At 34.8% G+C, this 25,602-nt stretch overlaps 2 protein-coding genes across 4 annotated transcripts; one reads left to right on the forward strand and one right to left on the reverse strand.

The window, feature by feature from the left end:
* The first annotated feature begins 8,476 nt into the window (after window positions 1-8,476).
* LOC111379505 (probable calcium-binding protein CML48) lies at window positions 8,477-19,467 on the forward strand. 2 transcript variants are annotated; one of them, XR_002700054.1, is made up of 6 exons: window positions 8,477-9,065; window positions 10,095-10,141; window positions 17,139-17,314; window positions 17,409-17,427; window positions 18,765-19,224; window positions 19,344-19,427. XR_002700054.1 is itself a non-coding variant. In XM_023002890.1 (5 exons), exons 1-5 carry the CDS (start codon window positions 8,630-8,632, stop codon window positions 18,870-18,872), a joined length of 786 nt encoding a protein of 261 aa, XP_022858658.1. In that variant the 5' UTR covers window positions 8,477-8,629; the 3' UTR covers window positions 18,873-19,467. The 2 variants fall into 2 exon arrangements, 1 of the variants encoding a protein (XP_022858658.1); XM_023002890.1 differs by having other exon boundaries at window positions 18,765-19,467.
* A 948-nt stretch (window positions 19,468-20,415) lies between these two features.
* Window positions 20,416-24,152, reverse strand: LOC111379504 (glucan endo-1,3-beta-glucosidase 14). 2 transcript variants are annotated; one of them, XM_023002888.1, is made up of 4 exons: window positions 23,973-24,152; window positions 22,262-23,292; window positions 21,987-22,154; window positions 20,416-20,654 (listed from the first exon to the last, which is right to left on the reverse strand). In XM_023002888.1, exons 1-3 carry the CDS (start codon window positions 24,028-24,030, stop codon window positions 22,098-22,100), a joined length of 1,146 nt encoding a protein of 381 aa, XP_022858656.1. In that variant the 5' UTR covers window positions 24,031-24,152; the 3' UTR covers window positions 20,416-20,654; window positions 21,987-22,097. The 2 variants fall into 2 exon arrangements, with proteins under 2 accessions (XP_022858656.1, XP_022858657.1); XM_023002889.1 differs by lacking the exon at window positions 20,416-20,654 and adding an exon at window positions 20,661-21,064.
* Window positions 24,153-25,602: the final 1,450 nt, after the last annotated feature.

The following is a 25,602-nucleotide window of genomic DNA, read 5'->3' on the forward strand; positions in this document are numbered from 1 at the left end:
TTAGAAGCTTGGAATTAAAGTTCAATTGTGTGTCTGAATTGAAAATACAATGACCTCATTGTAAGTAATGCTAAGTTCAGTAAGCATGGATGAAATTTTTCTTTATTGACTTGACGGAAATCGTGAATAATGAAATGAGAAATTCCCACAAAAACAAAATTATCTAAAAAGTAATTAGAATTAACAACTTGATAAGATCAAATAATGCAGTTCCCAACATACAATTATTATTTCTGAACTTAAGTTGGCAAAATCCTTGGATGATGAAGCTTGCAAGGAGATGGATATACATGACATGTTTCATAAGGTTATATGCTACATGTGCATCAGAGTGTGTATTTATCCTCTACGTGAGGAGGGTGAACATCGTGATGAACATCGCATTATGTACAAGTAACATATTTCTGTTTCATACTCACTCCATCCCAATTATACATGTTGTATTTCATTTTTCTCTTGTCCCAAATATGTAGGCTTGTTTCCTAATTTAGAATATTTTGTTTTGTTCTTTTACTAATATACCCTTATACAATTTTCCCCACTTAATATGCAATTTCGTGAAATCATCCAAATACACACATTTCCACTTCTTGAAAATATGGAACAACTCTAATTTCTTCTTCTTCAAATTAAATCATTCAAATTCTTTACTAATTCCAACAATAATTTACTATTACATACTGAAAATTAAATAGGAGTAAACTAGGAAAGATCTTGACAAAAATTAATTTTCTAATGACATTAAAGAAGATTTCTTAATTTGTGTGAAGAACGAAACAAGCCTATATAATTGGGACGAAAGGAGTATGACTTAACTAGAGAGAATATTGAAAAACTAACATTAAAATGTTTCTTTACATTGATTTTGTTCAATGCTATCTAATTTCGCTCATCGACAAGAGAGTAAAACCTCAAAATAGTCACATGGCTAATTAAGAGCCAGCGTTTAAGATTTGGAATTCAAAAATGAGACCGAGTGACTCAACGCCATCCAAAATAAAAGTAGCGTAAAAGAAGGTGCACATTGCAGTGTTGCAACATATTTAAATTGGAACAATTTGGCAATGAAGAAATTGAGAATTTTGATTGCCATCGTGATGACTCTTTCAAGGGTTAACCTTGCCAAATTGTCTGCTACTATTTGATCTGCACATTAGATTGGAAAATGTTAGTTTTGACGAGTAATGCATAAGTTTGAAAAAAGATTTTGACAAGATTTTCAAGATAACATTCCCAAACTGGTCGAGGTGAACAATATTGGTTTACTACACTGCACATAAAGAAAGTAGACGAGCTAAAATAATGTATTATCTCGATGTAATGCAACTAGTTCAGAGGCCCCGTATACTTACCAATTTCCTTTTTCGGATGATTTCTGATTAATTGCTCCACACCCCTTGAATAACCATTTAGGTATACAGCAACATTAACACTCGGAAGCAACCCCATTAGGGCATAATACCAAGAAAAGCTCTCAATTTTGATCAACTTTTGAGAATATTCTTGTGAGTTCAACTCCATTTCCCCTATATCATTTATTTGTATAGAGCATTTCGAGAATGGACTATTTATAAGTGTTTAGAGAGACTTATGCAACACTGCTTTTATGGGGCATGGGGCGGGGGTCCTAAAACTTCTTAGTTTTGTCCATTGACTTGCTATAAAATAAGGACTGCATTCAGGGGCGGATCCAGCTAGTGGCGAGCCCGAGCGGCCGCCCTAGCTAGATTTGCCGGGAGCTTCAGTGGTAGCCGGGTTGGTGGCACAGTCGGCGGAGAAGAAGAACTGAAGAAGACCAGGAATTTTTTTCTTTTTATTTTCGTTTGGTCGTCTGGTCTGGTTCTAGAGATTCAAGCTGATTTTATTGGGCCTTTAAAAAAAAAAAAAAAAAACTTTAGGTCCAAGTAAGATTTCTCATTTCCCCAACCCAAAACAACCCATGGTCCCAATTATTTAAAACCGGCAGAACAGGCTGAAATCCCATTAACCAACTGTCCCAAACCAATAGCTGGAGCTGCAGAACAGGCGAATAGCGAACCCTTATTTTCATTCGAACTTCGATTCTTCGAAGCAGATTTGCAGAACAGCAGAAGTAGTCGGCTGGCAGCTGGAGCTTGGAGGCGGTGTGGACTGTGCGTGTGCGGTGTGCGAACAACTGAACCAGGCGTCGTCCTCGACCACGACCGACTGGTGAGTGGTGAGTTGAAATTTGAACAACTTGAAGTCTTGAAATACTTGAAATCTTGAATACTTGATTACTTGAAGTCTTGCTTGAATTTGAATACTGCAATTTGTAATTTGTGCAAACCCTTTGTTGATTTGTCAATTTGCAATTCAACAATTCAAATTGATTTGTCGATTTGTGCTTGTGCAATTGGCTCTCTGGCTCTGCAATATGCAAACCCTTTGTTTGTTGACTAACTTCAGTGACTTCACTGACTTGAGAGTCTTGAGTGTTGTTTCTTGTTTGATGTAAGAAATTCATGTATTTTGTGTTGTTAGTTATTATTTATTAATCAGTCGAATGACTCGAATCAATGTTTAATTCATATGTTTATTGGAAAAGGAAATTAGGAAATTTTGGAGTGTTTAAATCGATGTTGATTGACTGACATTCCGTTATTAGTGTTATTAGTCATTATTTTGTGTTTAATCAATGTTGACCGGCTGACATTCAGTGAATCGATTCCAATTAAAAATTAAATTGCGGGCATTTTGTAGAGTATTGAATGATTTTTCCAACCGAAAAGGAAGTCTATATTTTAATATGTATATATTTTTTACATTTTACTATTTTAGTGCATTTACATATATATTGAATAATTTTGAATATTATTTAATCAAATTTTAATAAACGATCGGGCTATTATGATCGTATTTTTGATTGTCGGCGGTTAACAGTCAAAGTCAACCTCCGCCCTAGCTGGACATAGATCCTGGATTCGCCATTGACTGCATTTGATATAAAAAAATTCGTTGTATGGAATCAGTTTTTTGTTAATTAAATAATTTAAATAAGTTAATGGATTGTAATGCTACACTTAATTGGCTAAACATCAAAATAATTATACAATAGTAAATGGAATAAAGAAGATGGAGATATATTCTTGGGGAGCAAGGGGGTCAATCTTTGAATTTGATATAAAAATTAAAACCTTGAGGAGGACGTTTTCAACCACCCTCATGCTGATTAATTTTCTTTTATTTCCTTTTTATGTTTCCCTTCTCTACTTTCAGCCTAATATTTTGAAGTTTCTCCAATAATATCATTTTATCATCAATTAGGGACAGACCCAGAATTGGATCTAATATTATGGTAAAAATTTCAAACTGGACTAATACGCGGAAAAAAATAAAATTTACATATAAAAAATTGATTTTTATTATGTTAAAAAAAAATACCCGTGAAAAAACTTTTTGGACCTGAGTGGTGGGAGGAGGGGTAATACAGCTTAGCCCAATCTATCCTTGTCATCAACGTTGTAACATCATTTTTACAATCATGAGTAATTTTAAAAATGAGTGCGTATTTATTAACTATCACTATTTTAAATTATCCTAGGAGATTATCTTTTTATGAACACGAACAGGTCTACTCAACATTGAGTTTGGCCTGGAGGTGGTGTTCAAATGTTTGGATTCAAGTTAAGCATCCATTTGATAAATTTATAAATTGTTTACAATGTTTGAATAATAATGAGTAGTGATGAATGCGTAATTAAAATTAATATTTTGCCTTTATTTGATTCTCATTCTTTTTAAATATATTTTTATTTTTCTTCTTTTCAATCATACATTTTTCAATAAAATAATATTACACGCAAATTCAAAATTTTTCCGTATTTTCTAACCACGCATTCTCCATCAATTTACTATTCTAAAATGCATTCTATATGAAAAATGGGGCTCATAGAGGCCCTTTACGTTAGCTGAATTCGTATATGAACAAATGCTACATAAATGTTTTCAAGGACTAATTTTTACTCTCCAAATATTCAAAAATAACCATTATAAGAATTTTTGCAAGAGATGCAATGAACAACTTTAAAGAAATTACACGAAAACAATTTTTGGTCTTTGAAACAATTATTTAATTTCAATATCTTAAGATTAAAGGTGCTTATATGGATGGCAAAAAATGGAAAATTGGTTCTATTGTTATAATATTTCGGAAATTGGCTCAAATGGTACTGAACTTTTTCATCTAATTCTCATTTCTCAGTTCTCACTATATTTATTGAAATTTCATCCAATTTTCATTTCTCACTACATTTATACAATTATTCTTTTACTAGTTATTACTCATTACAATTAAACAAATGGATCCACGCACATTCGTCGAAAATTTGTTCGGTGTGGGAGGAAACGAATCGCCTATGACACCGCAAAATCAATTTCGGAATCAATTTGAAGGTTTAAATGACGTACCCCTACTTGAAGATATTACAGATTTGGATCTTCATCATCATGTAAGCGGCAATCCAAATTATCCAATTAATTTGGATGATGTTGACGTTCCCGAAGCGGAACACGATCAGGAAGAAGAGGCTGAATTAAACATTCCTGATGTGAGGGGAAAACGAAAGGGGAAAAAAAAGCAAAATGTTGGGATCACTTTAAGTTGATTTCAACGGGAAAAATCGTCAATGTAGTCCCAGAATCCAAAGTAGTATGTAAATACTGTCAACAAAGATTGGCATAGCAAAGAGGAATTGGTACCATCCATCTCAACCGTCATTACAAAGTATGTGCGGCCAAATACGGACTTATTCCGAGCTATCAAACAAAATTGCAATTTGACAGTCCAGACGCCGGTGGTTCTGCTGCACCCCTATCCACATGGGTGTATTCGGAGGAGAGAGTTCGAATCGGAATGGTGAAGCTTGTTGCTGGTGCTGAGTTGTCTTTGGCATTAATTGACAACCAACACTACGTCTCGCATGTAAAAGAATATATGTAGCCAAGGTACGTTGGGGTAAGTCGAAACACTCTTTGTTCCAATACAATATAATATTTTACTGAAACAAAACAACAATTAATTATGGATTTACAAAAATATGGGGGTGTCATATCTTTGACTTCGGATATATGAGAAATGATTAATAAAAGAGCATATATAGTTGCAACTGCACATTATATAGACTCACTTTGGTACATGCATAAAAAAATTATTGCTTTTAGAATTATTGAGTTTCCTCACAACGCTAATAATGTATTTAATACTATTATTAGTATTGTTAGAGAATATCATTGTGAAGGTAAAATTAGTTCATTTACTTTTGATAATGCTAGTATTAATAAAGTAGTTGCCGATAAATTGCATAGTGCACTGTAACCTGATTTTGGTGGGTATTTGTTTTATATTCGTTGTGTATGTCAAATTTTGAATTTAATTGTTTAAGATGGTTTAAAATATATAAATGATGAATTTCAAAATATTAGGAACGTACTAAAATATATCACAATCTTCCCAAGTAGAAAACAAGCATTTGAGAATTATTGTGCCAAAATAGGAGTGCAAAATACTAAAATATTTGTTAGCGATGTAGGTTATAGGTGGAACTTTACTTACTTATTATTAAAGTCATGTAAAGGCTTTGAACATTTAATAACTGACTTTTATAACAATAGACATGTTAGAAGTGATGACGAGAGTATGTTGACTGAATGTGATTGACAAATAGCTTCGAAAGTTAAAAGATTTTTGACATCTTTTTATGAAACCACTAAGATTTTATTGGACGTTTACTATCCTACCAGCTGTATGGTGCTTGAACGTCTTTATATCACTGCAATAACATTTCATAAATACAAAAATGATCCTAATTTTAGTGAAATTATAATTGTTATAGGATTAAAATTTAAAAAATATTGGAAAGATTTGCCTATGTTATTTTCTTTAGCATGCGTGATGGACCCCCGATATAATTTATCGGGAACTAAATATATAATTGATCAAATTTCAAACGTCTTGACATTTGATACACCTATCACATATGAAAATTTAGAGCAAATATTATGTGAACTATATGAATTATATGTCAATCGAATGGGTACCAATATTAGTCGGATACCATCTGCACCTACTCTTTCCACTGAAATTAAAGAAGAAGATGGAGAAATATTTAATTTATTTCAAGGCATTAATTCGTATAGATGTGATTCATCTACAATGTGTTCATCTACTACCACTGCCATGTCGTCATCATCTGTATCTCATTCTCATCAAACATCTACGAACTCAAGCCGTAATACATTGCCTGCTAAATTAATTGATTATTTCAACCAGAATATGCCAACAGATAAAACAATTAAAAAAGTTCAGACGAAATAATTGAATTCTGGCGAAGGTATGAATGACGTTGGCCAGTTATATCTGTGATTGCAAAAAATCTGCCGACACATTCGGTTAGCACTGTTGCTTCGAAATCTGCTTTTAGTGCAGGTAAAAGAGTTTTGAGCAAGGTTAGGAGTTGACTAAAAGAAGATAATTTAGAAGCGTTAATATGCGTTAAGGATTGACAGGACGCTAATTTTCGACTACAAGATAAATATGCCGAAATTGTATGTCGTCAAGTAAATGATATTTGATTTAATTATATTGATGAAACTTTTCTTTTCTTATCGTTACTTTTAATTTTCTTTAAAAAATTGTACACGCTATAAAAAATTGTTTATGTACAATTTTTAACTCCACCTACTGAAAATTTAAGTAGTCGGTCCCAAACCCGGATAAAGGAGGAGGGTTTATATTTTATCTATTTTAAAAATAAAAATAAAAAAATAAAGATTTCATTTTTATTTTTTCCATCTCTTTTAATTAAAAAAAAAAGAACAAAAAATTCTTTCCACCAATTTAGTTAAATTTTTGTTAATACTTGGTACTATTACTACTATATATCTACATTTTAAATTCTTTTCTCGAACAACGCTGTGCGTATCTTTGCATATAATTTTCGAAGTAAATTCCTTCTGAAAATTGAAAGGGTAATCGAATGATTGCCCTTTCAATTGTCAGATGTATTTCACTTCGAAGATTATATATAATTTTCGAACTAAAAAACTTCTATATAATCTTCGAAATGAAAACTTCTCACAATTGAAAAGGCATTCGATTACCCTTTCAATTTTTAGAATGGATTTACTTCGAAAATTACATGTAAGGGGACGCGCAGCGTTGTTTGAAAAAATAATTTTTAATACTGTTTTAAATTTTCTTTAAAAAATTGTATACGAATAAACAAACAAATAACACAATTTTTAACTCCGCAAACTCTAAATTTAAGTAGCCGGTCCCAAACTCGGATAAAGGAGGAGGGTTTAAATTTTTTACCTAGTTTTTTATATATAATTTACGATCTAAAAATTAAAATTACTTTTTTATTTTTCAATTACCTATTTTTTTTCCAAAAAAAAAAAAAAAACGTCTGCTCGCTATCATAAACTTTTAAATCTTGCCATTGGCGTCGAAAACATATGCAATAGGTGCGCAATTGGTTCTTTTAATAGAACCGTGTTAAAAATGATCAACGGGTGGACTGTACTTCTTTTAATTGAAGGGGCAAATTCTTCTAACTTAAAATAAAATAAGTAAAAAGAAAAACTTAAATAAGGAAAAAAAAATTAAACAAAGAAAGATAAGAATATCATTTTGTTCTCCAAACCTGTTCTCCAAACCTACTCTATCCCCCACCCCAAACGTCACAGCCCCTAGCTCCCCCACTGCTAGTGGCCACATCCACAATCAATGTCGTCTCCAACTAAAAAGAAAGTATAGCTGACGTGCAAAATTAGCAATCAGTTTTTATTACTAATGGAATAACATAGGGACTTCAATATCAAAATTAAAAGGTCTAAAACCAAAAGCCAAGATCGACAAATGTTTGGAACCATTTGTACCAATTTCCCCTAATTTTTATATCATTGCAATCAATTCCTTTTTTTTTAAGGGGTGTTTGTTTGAGACTCATTTTTATGGAAAAATGAATTTTAAAATAGCAAATTGATAAAGAATGTGTGGATGAAAAATAATTTTTTTTTTATTTACGTATAATATTATTTTAATAAAAAATGTGATTAAAAAAAAAACGTATTTTTGATAAAAATGAGAATCAAAGTTGAATTGATTTTAAAATTGCCGAATTATAAATGCTAAGCCAAACTTGATCCTCCAAAAATGTTAGGTCTACATGAGAATTTATTTTTTTATTAATTCTAATCATTTTTGGATAACATCATTTATAAAATTATTATAAATACTGTAAAATATAGAGCGTGTTTGGTACAACTTAAAATTCAATTAAAATCAATTTTTGATCGTTATTTCATTATTTCAATCGTCATTTTTGAATTCTTCTCTTACAAATAAAACCTACTTTATCTCTAACGATAAAAAAAAAATCAATTAACAAAAGCTGACACTGCAATTGACATCCAGAATATACTACAGAATATCGGGCTAATAAATTAACGCCTTCAGCAGTATATTCCCAATTAAAGTTTATGCGATTCGCAACCAAAATTCATTCATCAACAATTCCTCTTCAATTATAATTTTCTATAAAAATTTTTAATTTTTCTGTTGTTATCGAACAAGATTTTCTTGGATTCAATTCTAAACTCAATACTCATGTCTTCTCAAAGCGGCAAGCAACCATACTCCCCTTCTGCACCACCTTTACCCGATCCAGGCGAGCCCCGGGTCGCCCACCCGTACTACGCCCCGGGCGGTCCAAACCACACCCACATCCCCTATGCCCCCGTAACCCAACCCCACCTTCAAAGCACCACCACCAGCACTGTAGGGTCCGTTCCAACCCACTTGCCACCGCATGGATACGAGTACAACCCTTACCAGCAGCATAGCAATTACAGTTGGTTTCCACCGGGTACCCACCCGGATGTTATTCGGAGCTTCCAGATGGTGGACAGGAACCAAAACGGGTTCATAGAAGAAAAGGAGCTTCAAGAAGCACTCGCTTGGAAGTACCAAAGGTTCAGCCTCAGAACCTTGCGGTTGCTCATCTTTCTTTTCAGAGGCCCAAATGATTCTTCTTTCAGAATTGGTCAGTTTCTTTGAGCTATACTTCTTCTTTTTTTTTCTTATTTTAATTTTTGAGAGGTTCTATTTTCTGTCTCTCTCTCTTTTTTTTTTTTTTTTTTTTTTTTTTTTTTTTTTTTTGAAAAATTTTTTTTTCCTTTTTTTTTTGATTTGTTTGACAAATATTTACTTCCCTTTTTTTTCCCCTGGATTCGCTGGTATAAAAGGTTGAAATTTATTTTTTCCATATAAAAGGTTGAAAATTTTACTTCTTTTCTTTATTTTTTCTTTTCCTTCCTGAGAAAAGTGAATTTTCGTTCTAAAGTTGTTTTTACTCTAATTGCTTCATAGAGAAAAAAAATCTAATTCTTGATCTTTTGCTATTTTGTCCTACATATTGGAAGTGGAAGGGTATAGTTGGTGTTATTTAAAATCAAATGGAAATTACCTTTAATTTGCTTGCAATGTGAGGCCTTTTTCCAATGTGAAGTGGAAAATGGGTGGATTTGCAAAAGATTTTGTGCAACAATGTACTTTTATTATTTCTTTCTTCTCTTGTTGTCTCAAATGCTAGCTTTTGTATGCGGAGCTAGAGCTTGTTGGAATGAGTTATTCCCTTCTACAGGGGAATAACTCACAGAGACAGCACCTGTATGGTGATTATTTATTTTTTTATTTGTTTTGTTTTGTTTTGTTTTCTCTCTCTCTCTCTCTCTCTCTCTCTCTCTCTATATATATATATATATATTTTTTTTTTTTTTTTTTTTGGGTCAATAAAAATGACAAGTAAATCACCTGTAAAAAGAGAGTTGCTATGTGTATACTGTGCGTGTACAGCAATGGTCTATAGTCCCATAACAATAGGGAGCCAACGATTTTTTTCTTCATGGTGGCCCCTAATGTGAGTATAGCATGGTGTACAGAGCAATATTTCCCTTTAAAAAGCCTGGCAGGATTTTCCTGTACACCAGCAAGATTCGAGCTTGCTTCATCATTATATCTTAATTTATCCAATTTGGTGAAATCGGTGATTAATTATTTGCTACTAATACAGGGCCGAAAGAATTCGCTGAGATATGGAGTTGCCTTAGTCACTGGCGGGTGAGTAGTCTTTTCTCGGTTTAACAGATGAAAGAAGCTCATTCATTAACTTCTTTTCTTTCTTAAACTTCTTTTCTCAATTTAAAAGGACAAAAACTAGATACTTGTAGAATCTATCGAAGCAGAGTTTCGTAGATATAATAAGATTACTTGTAACTTTGGAAGGGGATTTATATACGGTTTGCTTGCACATTAAATCAAATTATGTGCTGAAATTCTGCAAGCGTACCCATTTTGTCGTGTTACATTGAAAATACTTTGTAACTTTACTCGGAATTAGGAGGCTCTCGTGTTGAAGAGATAGTCTATTTCTAATATCAGCTCTAGATGAACATTCTACTCTTCCAAGTGTTTATTTTTCTATTAATATGACTAGAAATAACAAGATTATGCGGGTCATCTTAAATGCTGGTATAAAAGAAATGTCGTTGTGTCAGTTTTTCTTAAAACTGAAATAAAAGTGTATGCAAAACAGCCATATGAAAATTGGTTGAAGCATTATTTTCTAGACCAAAGTACTAGGACTAAATTTATATGCTTAGAAATTTGTTAATTTGAAAAAAGACTAATTGCAGGGCGCATGTTTAATATCACTTAATGGCAAATATTGGACATTGTTTTCTACATCAATGTATTAAGAAATGGTACTTGAGGGAAAGAGACTGGGGGTTGATAATTAGTTGGTCATTGATTATGGGTATTGTAATGAGGATATACACAAAAAGGCAGAGGTGTTACCAGTTGAGGATAAATTAAGAGAACCACGAGTTGCATAACCTAAAGAAGAACCTTTTCAAAAGAGTGATCTGATCTTCTAGGAGGATGATCTGATCTTCTAGGAGGATGATGTAGACCAAAAGCAACACGGTCCAGGGTGTTTGCAGAGATTTCGTTCTATTAGACCAATAGTCTGTTGGATCCAATGTGGCAAAAAAGTATTGATGTAGCCGACCACATTTATTATTGTGTAAACTCTCAGCTTTTGTATAGCATACAGAGTAAGAAGTTCTTCCCGGAAGTTTTGAGGTTGGCAGAATTGGCTAGTATTTACAGTGAAGGTTTTCAAATAAAACAAACTATCCCCCTTTTCTCCTTATCAGTTTGGCAGGTGACATTACATGCCAGATATAATCACATAATCTTTTGGGCATGTAAAATCTTAAGGAGAATATGATTTTCTTATTCTACATAGAAAAGGAATGATACAATTTATATACAGTTGGAATTCTATATTAGGAATGTTTATAATTGGGCCTTATTTCATCACGTAACACTCCCCCTTATTTCATCATGCCCAACTTGTTACAAATATAATCAACCCGATTCCCTTTTAGAGCCTTTGTGAAAATATCTCCTAGTTGTTCTCCAATCTTCACATATCTTATAGAGATTAAATTCTGCTGCACCTTCTCAAGAACGAAATGAGAGTCAATCTCAATATGTTTAGTTCTTTCAAGAAACACAGGATTAGAAGCAATATGAAGAGCAGCTTGATTGTCACACCACAACTTTGCTGATATTGAAGCCTTAAGACCGATTTCAGTTAAGAGCTGATATATCGACATTATCTCACACACCGATTGTGCCATAGCTCTATATTCTGATTCTGCACTCGATTGGGACACAACATTTTGTTTCTTAGTTTTCCATGAGACCAAATTTCCTTCAACAAAAACACAGTAGCCAGTAGTAGATTTTCGATCAATCTTGGAACCCGTCCAATCTGCATCTGAGAAGCATTTGATGTGTGTATGTCCATGATTTCTATACAGTATCCCACGTCCAGGAGCTCCTTTTAAATAACACATGATTTGTTCTAAAGCTGCCCAATGATGAACTGTTGGGGAAGACTTGAATTGACTTACAATACTAACAAAATACGCAATATTAGGACGAGTTACTGTAAGGTAGTTCAATTTCCCAGCCAATCTTTTATACTTCTCAGGATCTTCAAATAAGTCACCATCTTTGGTAAGTTGCAAATTAGGAAGCATTGGAGCACTGCTTGGCTTAGCTCTCAACTTTCCCGTCTCAGTTAATAAGTCAAGTACATATTTTCTCTGAGACAAGAAGGTGCCTTTCTTGCTCCTTCTCACTTCAACTCCCAATAAATACTTTAACATCCCTAAGTTTTTCGTATGAAATCGAGTGTGAAGGAAGGATTTCAGCGATGAAATTCCCATAGTATCACTGCTAGTACTAACAATATCGTCAACATACACAACAAGGAGAATAATGCTGGAGTTGGACTGTTGTAGAAGATCGAGTGATCAGACTTGCTCTTCTGCATTCCAAACTTTTCTGCTGCCTGACTAAATTTTCCAAACCACGCATGTGGACTCTGTTTCAAACCATATAAGGACTTTCGAAAATGACACACTTTCTCATACTCCCCCTGAGCAACAAACTCAGGTGGTTGCTCCATATAAACTTTCCCCTAGAGATCGCCATGTAAGAAAGCATTCTTGATGTCCAATTGATGCAAAAACCAATTATGTGTAGTTGCTATAGAAATGAACAAGCGAATAGACGTTAATTTCGCTACAGGAGAAAAAGCGTCAGAGTAATCTGAGCATAAACTTTTGCCACAAGATAGGCTTTAAGCCTAGCCACTGAGCCATCAGGATTGACTTTAACCGCAAACACCCACTTACACCGAACAGCCTTTTTTCTGCAAGTAAAACGACTAAATCTCAAGTACCATTAGCATCTAAAGCATTCATCTCCTCAATCATAGCATCACGCCAACCAGAATAGGATAAGGCTTCATGAACACTTCTCGAAAGAGTCACGGAGTCAAGAGAAGCAACAAAAGAACTAGAAGAAGAAGACAAGTGATCATAAGAAACAAATGATGAAATAGGATAGGTGCACGTTTACCTTTGCGAAGAGCAATAGGTAAATCAAGATCACTGGATCCAATGTCGAAGAAGAGTTAGGTGCCGAACATGCATCAGGAAGGTTCCGTCATCTGGAATATACCTGGTGAATGGGTGGTGGTGGTGGTGGTGGTGGTGTGGGAGCAACAAGTGTAGAATCAACATTATTTGATTGGTAAGTGACATGATAAATCAGTAAATTATCATCCTCCCCCTTACTGGAATAAGTATAAGAAGTGGGAAAGAAAGGGATATGTTCCACAAAGTTGACATCAGCTGACACAAGATACTTGTTAAGACCCGGATAGTAGCAACGGTATCCTTTTGGTAGACGAGAGTAACCCAGAAAAACACATTTTAGGGATTTGGGATCTAATTTAGTTACATAGGGTTGAACATCACGAGCATAACAAGTACTACCAAATATTTTAGGTTTAATAAAAAAACAATGGTTTATTAGGGAGAAGGACTCTATAAGGAGTCTCACCGTGAATAATAGATGAAGCCAGTCGATTAATTAAGAAACAGGCTGTGGAGACTGTATCTGCTCAAAATTGTTTAGGAACATGCATTTGGAACGGAAGTGCCCTAGTTGTCTCCAGAATATGTCTATTTTTTCTTTCAGCCCACCATTCTGAGAGGGCGTGTCAATATATGAGGATTGATGAAGAATACCATTCTGAAGCATTTAAGTCTGGAAAGAAGATGAAAAATATTTTTTTGCATTATCACTTCTCAATATATGTACCGAAACATTAAATTGTGTTTTAATTTCAGCACAAAAGGCAATAAAATGAGAAAATAATTTAGACCGATTTTTCATTAAATAAAGTCAAGTCACACGAGAAAAATCATCGACAAAAGTAACAAAATACCAAAATCTAGTTTTAGACACAGTCGGACAAGGACCCCAAACATCTTAATGTACTAACTCAAAAGGAAAACTAGCTCTTTTATTGACTCGAGGGACTGAGGATAGACGATGATGTAGGATAGACGATGATGTTTTGCAAATTGACATGACTCACAATCTAAAGACGATACGTTCTGAAATCGAGGACATAATTTCTTCAACATAGATAAAGATGGATGTCCCAATCGACAATGTGCTTCAAAAGAGTTAAGACACCTGAACATGCAATGGACTTGGGCACCTGGGTATCCGGAATATAGAGACCGCCTGATTCATATCCTTTACCAATAATCTTCTTCGTCATAAGATCCTAAAAAGACTGTAATCAGGAAAAAATGAGGCGCAACAGTTTAAAGTCCGAGTAAGTTTGCTCACAGACATTAAGTTAAAAGAAAATTGTGGCAGATTTAAGACAGAGGATAAGGAAATTAATGGAGTTGGATTAATAGTGCTAGACCCGAGAACGGAAAAAGTTGAACCATTAGCTAAAGTAACATTAAGAGAAGGTGTATGCGACTGAAAAGTAGAGAAAAGACTAGGATTACATGTAATATGATCTGTGACACCAGAATCAATGACCCATTTTGAAGAAGATGACAAGACATGTAGTAGGTTTACCTGTCTTGGCAATGGCAGGGATAGAGAGATGAATTCTTCAATGTTTCTTGGTACTGAGTGAATTTGGCAAATTCATCTGCAGAAACTGTAATGATTCGCTTCGAACATGAGACAGATGTAGCAGTAGTAGCTTTGATATGAGCCGAGTGAGACTTCTGAGATTTATTGTGTAATTTTCGGCACAAGTACTTGGTATGACCCGGCTCATGACAGTAGTGACATATAATTCCCCTTTCATTCGGACTTCGATTGACCCGACTACTTGTGCCTCCGACTCTTGTATTACCTCTACTATTATGACTGATAAGAGCACTAGAAGGTGGAACAGATGAAGCAACAGAAGCACTAGTATTCGTGCGAAGTATTCTAGTAAAGGTTTCTTGCAGCGATGAAATTTCAGCACTAGAGAGGATCTGGGATTTAGCAGTTTCAACTGAGGACTAAGACTAGCTAAAAAAATCATCACATCCATTTTCTCCCGCTGAGCTTGCTGAACTTTCACATCCGGACTAAAAGGTAATAGAACATTCAGTTCTTCGTAGGTCTTTTTAAAATTCATAAAGGAAGCCTGAAGAGACTGATCTTGTTGTTCAACACGGTAAAAACCCTTACAGATTTCATAAGTATGTGACATATTCCTTTTCCCAGAGTACATAAATTTTAAATATTCCATCAATTCCTTGACATACTCACACTGATTAATCTGACTGACTATTTCAGTGTCAATGGAGTTGCGAATTTGTAAGAATAGTCGGCATCATCTCGTAGCCATGTCAAACTAATATTATCCTTTGGTGGATCTTGAGTAAGATGATTGCCCATAGAAATACTCTGTAAATATGTTCGAACTGTCTTACACCAATCCAAATAATTTGGACCAACCAACTTATGTTCCGTGATTTTGGACATCACTGGAATGACATCAGTCACAGCTAAATTTTTATGCTCGGCCATAGACATAAAATACAAGATTCAGACAACAGATTAAAACCAAACAAATAGCAATCCAAATCAACAGGCCCAAAGCCAAACACAATCCAATCAAATATCTTGTCCCTAATCCAACAAAATAGCCCAAAAATAATAGACCCAAATCACGAATTAATTGAACAATTTAATTAGATTATAGTCCAATTAAGTTAGTCCAACACTCCTCAATGGTCCAATTAGTAGCCCAAAATGCACCTACTGCCCAATTAAATTAGTCTAAGACTCAATAGTCCAATTAGCAACCCAATAACACCTACTGCCCCAACACAAACTGATTACGACTGGGACCGGGACGATGAGGATCGAACAACACATGAGAAACTGAAATTGCTTCAATCAAACTGAAATTGCTCTACAACAAAAGAACTAGAAGAAAAAGATGACTATGCTAGAGGTCTGGGAAATACCGATGGCGTCGAAATAGGTTGCAGTGACAAGAGACCAACCTCGAACGAAGAACTTGCGATCTACAGATGAAGAACCAACGAGTTGCTCTTGCCGGAAATCGAAGTACCCAAAGGTGCCAGAGACCGGATTTCACTACAGATGACGCCGGAGACTACGAAGGTGCCGCTGACAGGAAGCACGCACGGGTACGGTAATTTAGGGCTCTGATACCATGTAAAATCTTAAGGAGAATATGATTTGCTTATTCTACATAGAAAAGGAATGATACAATTTATATACAGTTGGAATTCTCTAATAGGAATGTTTATAATTGGGCCTTATTTCATCACGTAACATCCAAAGAAGGACAATGCGGTAAGACTATTTTATTGGAATGATTCTTGATATCTGATTTGAGTTGAATTTGACTCTGTTATTCTTTTCTCGATTGCGAATTTAATGCCCTACTTGGGGATTTGCCCCCAAGGTGAATTTTTGTGTTCGTATAGCGGTATATTGGCCAATTCATATTATGGATTATGTCACCAAATTTCCTACAGTATATGAAGGAACTTGAGGGACCAGTTTATATAGAAGCATGATATTGATAGATCCCAACTCACGTGATAAACTAACAAGGGCAATAAACGAATTAACAAAGGAAAAGAAGGCACATGCAGCAAGGGTACAGTTATCATTCTGTTAGGAGTGATTGAGAGGCAAAAATCACTTATAAATAGAGGGATGGGGCTATGGGAATGCAGGAGAATTTTGGCAGTCAATTGGGAGAGTTGTGGACCTCTCGAACGTCCTCGTACACTTGTCATTTCCTGTTTTAATTGCTATGTTAGATCTGTTCTTTTATAGCAGAATTCGTTCCTTTGTAATCAAAGTTCGGTAATAGTATATTGAAAATTCTGTTCCAACCATCATTTATTTTTAAGTTTGCTTGGTGAAGTGAGATCATTTCAGGTTTCTATAAGATATCTCCTTTGCGAACTTCTTGTCAACTTTATGAAAAATTGTAGCCGGTCTTGCATTGAGGATAATCCACTATAAAATTGTGTATTAGCTTTGTGCTTCTTCTTCTTTCCTTTTTTTATTTTTTTTTATTTTTTTTTTAAAGTATGCATGGTTATTATTTCTCTTGGAATTAGATATAGGACTTAATCCATAATATTATCTTTTATACTAGCCATTTCCCATGTAGGCTGTATTTGAACGATTTGATAGAGATCGGAGTGGGAAAATTGACATGATGGAGTTGAAGGATGCCCTATACAGTCTTGGGTATGCATTACCACCATCTGTTCTCCAAGTTTTGATTTCCAAATACAACAATGGCAATGCCCAGAGGGTCGAGCTGAATTTTGACAATTTTGTCGAGTAAGGCTTCCTTTTTCTAATTATAATCACATACAAATGCTCTTGGACCCTTGTGCCGGCTATATTCTTAAAGTGATTTTGTTTTTGGATGCAGGTGTGGAATGATTGTGAAGGTGAGTAACAATTCTAATGAGTTGAATTTTTTTAGCAAGTTCTAATTGCTATATGGCTACGTGGGTTTAAATCATTTTTAGTCACCCTATTACGTTGTCCCACTTTGTTCATCAGACATTATTTTACAAAATTAATATTTTACTTTCATTTTTGTTATAAGCCATCCGTCTACTTCTGTTAGTTGAATAAAAGAAAATACTTACACAACTAATGGAAAATATGATGTGGCATGGAAACCTATCATCGTGCTACTTTTTATCTGGCAAAAATATGTCTTGTTTGTGTGGTTTATGGAACTTCCACTTTTTCGTCTTGTTGGACGATAAAAGAATGTGTTGACCTCACTTATTGGAGAGGTGATGCGGGCAACAGGTCTTAGCTCCTCTAGCGTCCACCTAAGCTTTGGTCCTCCACACTTGGACAAACCATTAGAATATATGGCCAGACTTCAAAAGAAAGGGGGGGGGGGGGGGGGGGGGGGAGCTGTAGTTTTTTAAGTAATCAGTGTATGTAAATACAATTCATAAGGCCCCTTTATTTATAGTTTTTAATAGTGAAGTGTATGTTTGGGTGTGGGACGAACTTAGGATACAAATATATCAAAGACAAACGGGTTCGGAACTGGGGGGATATGTAGGGCAGAATTAAATAGAACAGGGTTGTATAGTTTTAGAATGTAAACTTGCATTACTTTGAATGTGACTACTTGTGAGCTTTTATAGCATAAGATGATAAAGGTGAGCCATTGGATGAAGATACACGTAGCTTTATCCACGCAGCTAGACTCTCTTGTTATAAACATCAATCAATCATTCCCAGGCTAGGATGCAATGAGTGTGGTGATGGTAGAAGACTTGACGTGACTTATTGATTGGGTGGAGTAGCCTTTTCGGTGAGACGTCAAATCACCCACTTACAACAAGATCTTTCATGAAGATCCTTTCTTGTGTCTCTTGTGGGTTCGCCTCATCTACAGAGGCTCGGCTGCAATTATTGGATTCGATTCCGTCGTATGGGTTTGGTCACTAATTGATTAGGCCAAAATTGTCATGTCATCACAATGAGGTGGCTCTCGTGGTTCTGACTTGAGCCTCGTTGTTGAGGTGTAACAGAATGCATTATTGAGTTTACCGTGCGATGTCTCTTTTGCTTTAGCAACACTAATATCTCTCTTAATTCTGCAAAAGTTCAGTGAGTAATTTAAAACAAAAAAATGTTAAAATAATGCTACAAGTCGTGTGAGTAAGATTGTTTTTAATCCCTATATGTAATTTAGTTATGACCTGACCTCCATGTCATTCAATTCTCTATTTATTCCATATAATTTCATTTTCAGGGTTTGACTGAAAAGTTCAAAGAGAAGGATCCACGTTATACAGGTTCAGCGACACTAACTTATGACACATTCTTGACCATGATCATTCCCTTTCTTGTTTTGGAATAGAATATGTTTCAGTGAATTGGATGTGTTTCGGTTGATGCGGGGAAATGTTTGTACAGAGGGCACTGTCCAGGCGCCCGAGAAAAAAACTGTATTATGTCAAGAATATGGGGATTGTGTAAAATTGATGAAAAAGTTAGACAAATAGTCATTGTGGGCTTTTGCTTTCGTATGCATTATGAGTTTTTTTAACCTGTCAAAAGCCATTTTCTGCAAGATTAGTATATGCTGGAGCTACAGATCAATATTATCAGTTGTTCAGTGTTGATTCTTCGTCGTTTCTCAAAAATGGGACATATGAGAACTCTGGATTCCCCGCGCCCTCCCGCCTTTTTTGTCATAAGAGTGTCTTCAGGTTTGTGTTTTATTGCATTCCTTCAGTAGAAATGAAGAAATTTATTACGCAGTTCTCTTAATTGAGCCTCCTATCTATGATGCAAAATGTTTGATATACCTATATCTATTCCACAATAGGGTTCCTCGTATGTCTTTTGTTGAGGAGCTTCGACATTTCAAATTATTGCTGGAAGCACAGTACATGAATGTGGTATTTATTAAGCTTGGTTTCTATCATATAATGTTAATCTTGTTGAGAGAAGTAGATCAAACTATATTTATTCATAGTATGCCCGTGCTAGATGGTGGTATATTTGAGAACACTAATCTTAAAATTAATGTGCTCATTTGAGTCTTAGTTTAATCAAATTGTTAATGATGATTTAGCTTGAAAGTCCATTGTTACATTTTTTCGATTGGCCGGCCATGAAGGATGCCTATTGTTGTGACAAATTATTCTTTTATAAATTAAACAAAAAAGAACTTGTCCAATGCATTTTGCCTAATTGAACCGGAGGTACTACCCCCTTGTTGAAAAATAGGAGGAAGTAGGCAAGCTGGGGAAGAAGGTGGCTCCATATAGGGAAAGCAGGCTTCTTGAGGGGTTTATTTGGTTTAATATGTTGTTTTATCGTTGTACTAAAAAGCTAGACTAGGTTGAAAGATTGGTCTTATTGTCTAATCACCATTTGGAACATTGCATTTTATAACTACACATTTCGTACAATTTATCAGTTCTACCCGTTGAATAATGTTATTCATCAGGATTGTAAATAATCATTTGTTTATGTGGCATCGAGTTACTGTTATATTGTCCAATGTCTAAAAACACATTGAAAATTCATCGATTAAGTGACGGTTAAATTGTTGATCATCTAAATTCTACATGAATATTATTATTCTTTCTGGTAATTAAGCTAACAAATGTCTGGATTGTTTAAAACTATAATTACAAAAAAAAAAAAAAAAAATGTTGTGGGGTGGGGGGTTTCCATAAGGGAGTCAGAATTGAAGGAAAAAAACAAGTGATATAACAAGTTAGGTGATTAATCATGTTTTTAATCGATGTAAAGTGCCAAACTAGGCATTGACTTCTTAGAAACTGCAAATGCCAATGATTACGAGCCAAGCAACAGTTACCTTAAGAATCGTCCATGTATTCATAAGCATTTAACTAATAATTTTATGAAATTAGCAGGAAAAAAAAAAGTAGAGAACATACGGCCATCTAAGTCTTTTGCATTATGAAAATACTTCATCAAATTACATATATCCCAAGCAAGTTCATAGCCGGGTGGCAATCACTGAATGGTTAGAAAGACTGCTATTTATTTATTTCTTTAACTAACTCACTCTTCAACAAAATGATTCTAAGTATATGGTATCTATAAACTAAACATCCCAACTGCTGAATTGATCGGCAGTGAATGAAGACTCGAATTTGACTTCCTGCAAATACAAACATAAAAGATTAAATATCAATATAATTACAAATGAATAATGAAGGAAAACTGTCATATTCCTATATAGTGGCTGGACTAATCTTTTCCCTTCGTATATTAATGCAAATTGCAAAGGCTGTGCCTGCTATAATCTGTCTTTGACAATTATTAAAGTGATAGCCTACCAAACCAGACAAAACTTGGTGTATTTTTAGCAGCCATTTTTTCAAGTTCACACAACATGAAACATGTTCAAATGAAAACATCATGGCAAAGTTTGATTTTTCCTGTTCAAGAATGTTGATCCACTGATCAGGCAAATCATATCCCTTCGGTATAATGTCAGCAGGGATGAAATTTGGTGGTCGTCGTTTTATGAATGTCTGTCCGTCCATAAATCTTATCCTCGTTAACTTGCTGATGCAAAAGAGCACAAAAAAAAAAAAATAATAATAAAAAATGGACTCCTTGATGTTGAAGACCACAAACTGACAAGTGACTCGAGCATCAGGATGATGCTACAGGTCGAGAATTGACAAGAAAATATCTTCTACCAACATAAGGAGTAGGCAATATGTTTCAAGGCTTCCCTTCTAGACTAAGCTTGGAATTTACCATTTATAATCTGTTTAGAACCAGTCAAACCTATTTTTTGTTATACAGATATTCTACGATCAGAGGCAATAGTGAAGCTTATGCGAAGTTGGCACGGGATAAATATTGTTCCTAGAGCATGTTTGGCCAAGGAACACTTTTTTTTTTTGGCTTATAAGTTTTTTGAATGCGTTTCCATCCAAAAAGGTATTAAAAGTTATTTGTTTCAACCTTAGCCCAACATTCTTAACGATGCAACACATTCTTTATTGCAACTAAGGAAAAGAGATACAGACACGAGATAATTGCATATAGAGCTTTCACAAAACAGAGCCAGAAACAGCTACTTTCAACTTTGGCGGTTAATTAAAAACTCCACATTATCAAACTTTGGACTGAGATAAGATTTTTTTTTCCTGATAGAAGCCATTATGGACTTTTGTCCTGAAGATAGGAATCTTTTCTCACTCTGAGATTCATATTCACTACTACAAGCCATTTAAGGATTGAGACAGTTATTGTTTATTCAATTAACAGTTATCTGAGAAAGTTATTCGGGATTTGGCCAAGTTAAAAATGTAAACAAGCAAGTTTTATAAATATATACTTTCATCGATCGAAGTTGGAAACAAGCAAGTTACTTTTACATAAATAAGTTTTTTTATCTTAAAATTAAGAAAAAGTAAGTTATCCATACACGCGTTAATGCTAAATAAAAGAGCATGAGAGATATCGAAATACTTACCACTAAAATCTCCCCGAGAATACACCGAAAACAAAAGTTAAGGGAAATTTAGTGCTCGTCATCTTCTCTTCGTCAATTCCCTCCCTTCCAATCAATGTAGGAATCCCTTTGTTATAAAGTACATATCAAGGAAGCTAGGGAAAGAAAAAGAACAAAGAAAGATAATTCCTGAAAAATGCGAGTAAAGATAACATCAGACGAGACAATTCATGCAGCATTTCGAAGCAGAAGAAAAAAGGGCACAGAAACTCGTGCAAATTCATATATTTTCTTACGTTTTTCCAGGAAGCTGCATAAGCCATGCGTGGAAGAAAGCCTCGTATCCCAATATCATAAACTGGAGTACCATCAGGATAATAGAGTCCATAATTTCTCTCAGAAGCTGGACCAGGCTTTAGGTTCTCGTTAAAAAGTGCAAAAACATAGACTTCGACTGGCACCGATGGATTTGCTGGAGTACCTTCGTTTTGCTGCAGCCGGCTCAGAAGGTTACTATTATATAATTTAGCATTCTGTGGTGTTGCTCCTACCTCATTCGGATCCCCCTTTGACGGCCATCCCGTCTCTGAAATTTTAACTTGTACATCAGTACGGCCCATTGCTTTTATTGCTGAGTAAACAGCATCAATTTGTGCATATAACATGTTATCATATTTCAAATTGGTAATTGGATCCATTGTGCCTGGATTAGGCTGGAAAAGAACGTACTCAAGTGAAACCTGACCAGGATTATCTTTGTACGCAAAAAAGGGATAGGCATTTATAAGGAACGGTGATTTAGTCTGTGAATGGAAATTGATTATAAGCTGGATGTACTCAGCAAGATCCGGTAGGAATGTGCCTGCGGAAGGTGGGAAGGAATTACCCAAGATTCCAATTGAATGAGCAGTTGTCACATACACCTCCTTGCTCAGCCCGAGATTGCTAAGTGCCCCATAGATCGTCTGCATTGCCGGGAAGAGATTAGACATTAACTGAGTATCGTTGCCTGTTAGAATCTCGTTCCCGACAGTGATACACGTGATCTTAGTCTGGGAAATGTAAGGTTGAACATGCTGTTGAATCCAAGATTGAGCTTGAACTGGATCTTTCATCTTCTCAAGATACTCGTTCCCGAGCCCAATGACGAATTCCACCTCAGAATTGGCAAATGAACTTAATACGTTTGGATCAGCATCATAAAGTTTAACTCTACTTATGTTGAGAGATCTAAGGAGATATGCAACACGGGATGGTGAGGGAAGATTATTCGCAATCTGGCCATAATTGATTCCAACTCCGAGACAGCAAATTCTGCCAAATGAATCTGAACACAGAGGAAAAGAAAGTCAAAGAAGTGTAAATCTGGACAGGGTAAATTAAACACAAAAATTAAGCTCATCTTTGAAATCGAATATTAAAGAAGAAATGATTAATAAGTTAGATCATTTTCATTCATCAACAATTTGGATTGAAATCATAGACATGCAAATAAATTCCTGTTCATTTAAATTCTCGCCGATTTCACAAATGAACTCGACAATTTGCTAAGGATTAAATCCCACAACATGGTGTCAAATCCGAAATGTCTCGCAAGCACTTCAATCTGTCTAGAGCTCAAAGACCATTCCAAGATTGGTATTCAGCATGTGCATGTTAAAGGGTAAAAATCCCACAATACATTTTCACCAATTAAATTAGGAAAAAAATAAATAAATAAACTGAATCTTGAACATTAATATATATACACTGCCGCCTCAATTAGAAGAACAGAACAATAGGAAAAACAGAGAAATCCCATTACAGTGTTCCAAAAACGAAATAATTCACCATTTCCTAATAACCCAAAAACATAAACCCACATCTCCTTCTCTGATTCTTTTTAATTTCTGAGCTCAAAATTATCAGCAAGAAATATCCATGCAAAGGATATTTAACATAGAAAACACTCAACGTTTCTTGATATCACGTTGAAAATGACTTAAAGAACAGAATAAGCATAAGTACCTGAAAGAGTGAACAGAAGAAGAAGAGCCCGGAAGAGGGTGGCCATTTGCGTTGCCATATGCCAGCTTTGCTCAATCTCAGCCACGCTTCTTTATGTCTTGAGATATGTAATATATATAAAAAAAAGGTTGAACCCCAACCTTGGGGTCCCTATCGCCTCACCCCGCTCCTAGAGCTTTGTGAGGAAGGTAAATAGCGGGATGTGTCCCAACAGGTCAGGGAACAAGAGCCGTCTGTATACTGCAACAACCCCCAAACTGCGCCTATATATATTTGTACGCGATCAGTGTATTGAATAAAATATTTGCTGATAATAATTATTAGATTAAGGTACAGCATGAAATCGTGCAAAAGTTTGTATTTTATTATAGTAAAAAGGTTGTCATTTTGTATTTGAATTCTGTATATATCTATTTTATGGTTTTCCCTTTCATTCCGTTTTGAGGTCTAGAAAAATCAAACTAATGAGCCCTGAAACAATAAATAATATAAATATGCCGAGATATTTATAGATTTCTAAGATAGCCTCATATTTTTCCTCAAATAAAAGCTTGAAGCACTTGGAGAAATTTCAGAGAAAAACAAGTGAAATAGCAAAGAAAAAATTCAGGAAATTGCTCTTCTTGTATTGCCGTTTGAAGCACTTCGAGAAATTTCAGAGAAAAACAAGTGAAATAGCAAAGAAAAAATTTCAGGAAATTGCTCTTCTTGTATTGCTCTGAAAACAAGTGAAATAGCAAAGAAAAAATTCAGGAAATTGCTCTTCTTGTATTTTTTTCACTCGTTTTTCTACAAGTAAATTACAACGATACGAGAAGAGCAATTTTCCTTTTCTTTACTATTTAACCTATTTTTCTCTTCAACTTTTGACGTACTATGACTATATAGACATAAGGGTTTGTTGGGAGAACCTTCTTGACCCCAATTTCTAGGGATGTAAGTGTTGAGGACCCTTGAAGAAATTGCAGAGAAAAAATAGGTGAAATAGTAAAGAAAAAGTTGGGAAATTGCTCTTCTTGTACCATTGTAATTTACTTGTATCGCTTGTCACGCTTATTTTTTAATTACTACGACGAAAACGATTAGAAAGATTCAAAAAGAGAAAAATACCCTAAAAATGGAATCCAGGTTTTATCAAAAATAGAATTAGAATCTAATTAGGTAATTCAATTATGTTCTTTCTTTCTCCTATTCATGTTGTCATAGGTAACGCAATTAGTATATTAACCAACAAACAAGATAATCGAAGCTTTTCACTAGGAAACTTTGACAAAGTGCAGGAGATATTTTATTTAATCATTGCCATATGCTACAATTCACTCTTCTAATTGATAGAATATTGCACTACTGAAATTTCACGTACCAATTTAATGTTTTGTTAATTGGTTCTAGACAACTTGATCTGAATTATCATTAGATATAAAAATAAGTTAAAACTTATCCATCTTTTTTTTTTTTTTAATGACGGGAGAACCCACAGCTCCTACCCTTCGGACGTGCACTAGGTAAACCTTTGAGCTGATGCAATAGCCTGCAAACCACGTTAGTCAGGTAAACCGCACAGACTTGACCGAAAAAGTGTTGATATGGAGAATCGAACTCGTGATTAAAGACCTCCACGTTTACCTAA

Source organism: Olea europaea, unplaced genomic scaffold (genome assembly GCF_002742605.1).
Source record: "Olea europaea var. sylvestris unplaced genomic scaffold, O_europaea_v1 scaffold1997, whole genome shotgun sequence".
Classification (NCBI taxonomy): Eukaryota; Viridiplantae; Streptophyta; class Magnoliopsida; order Lamiales; family Oleaceae; genus Olea; species Olea europaea.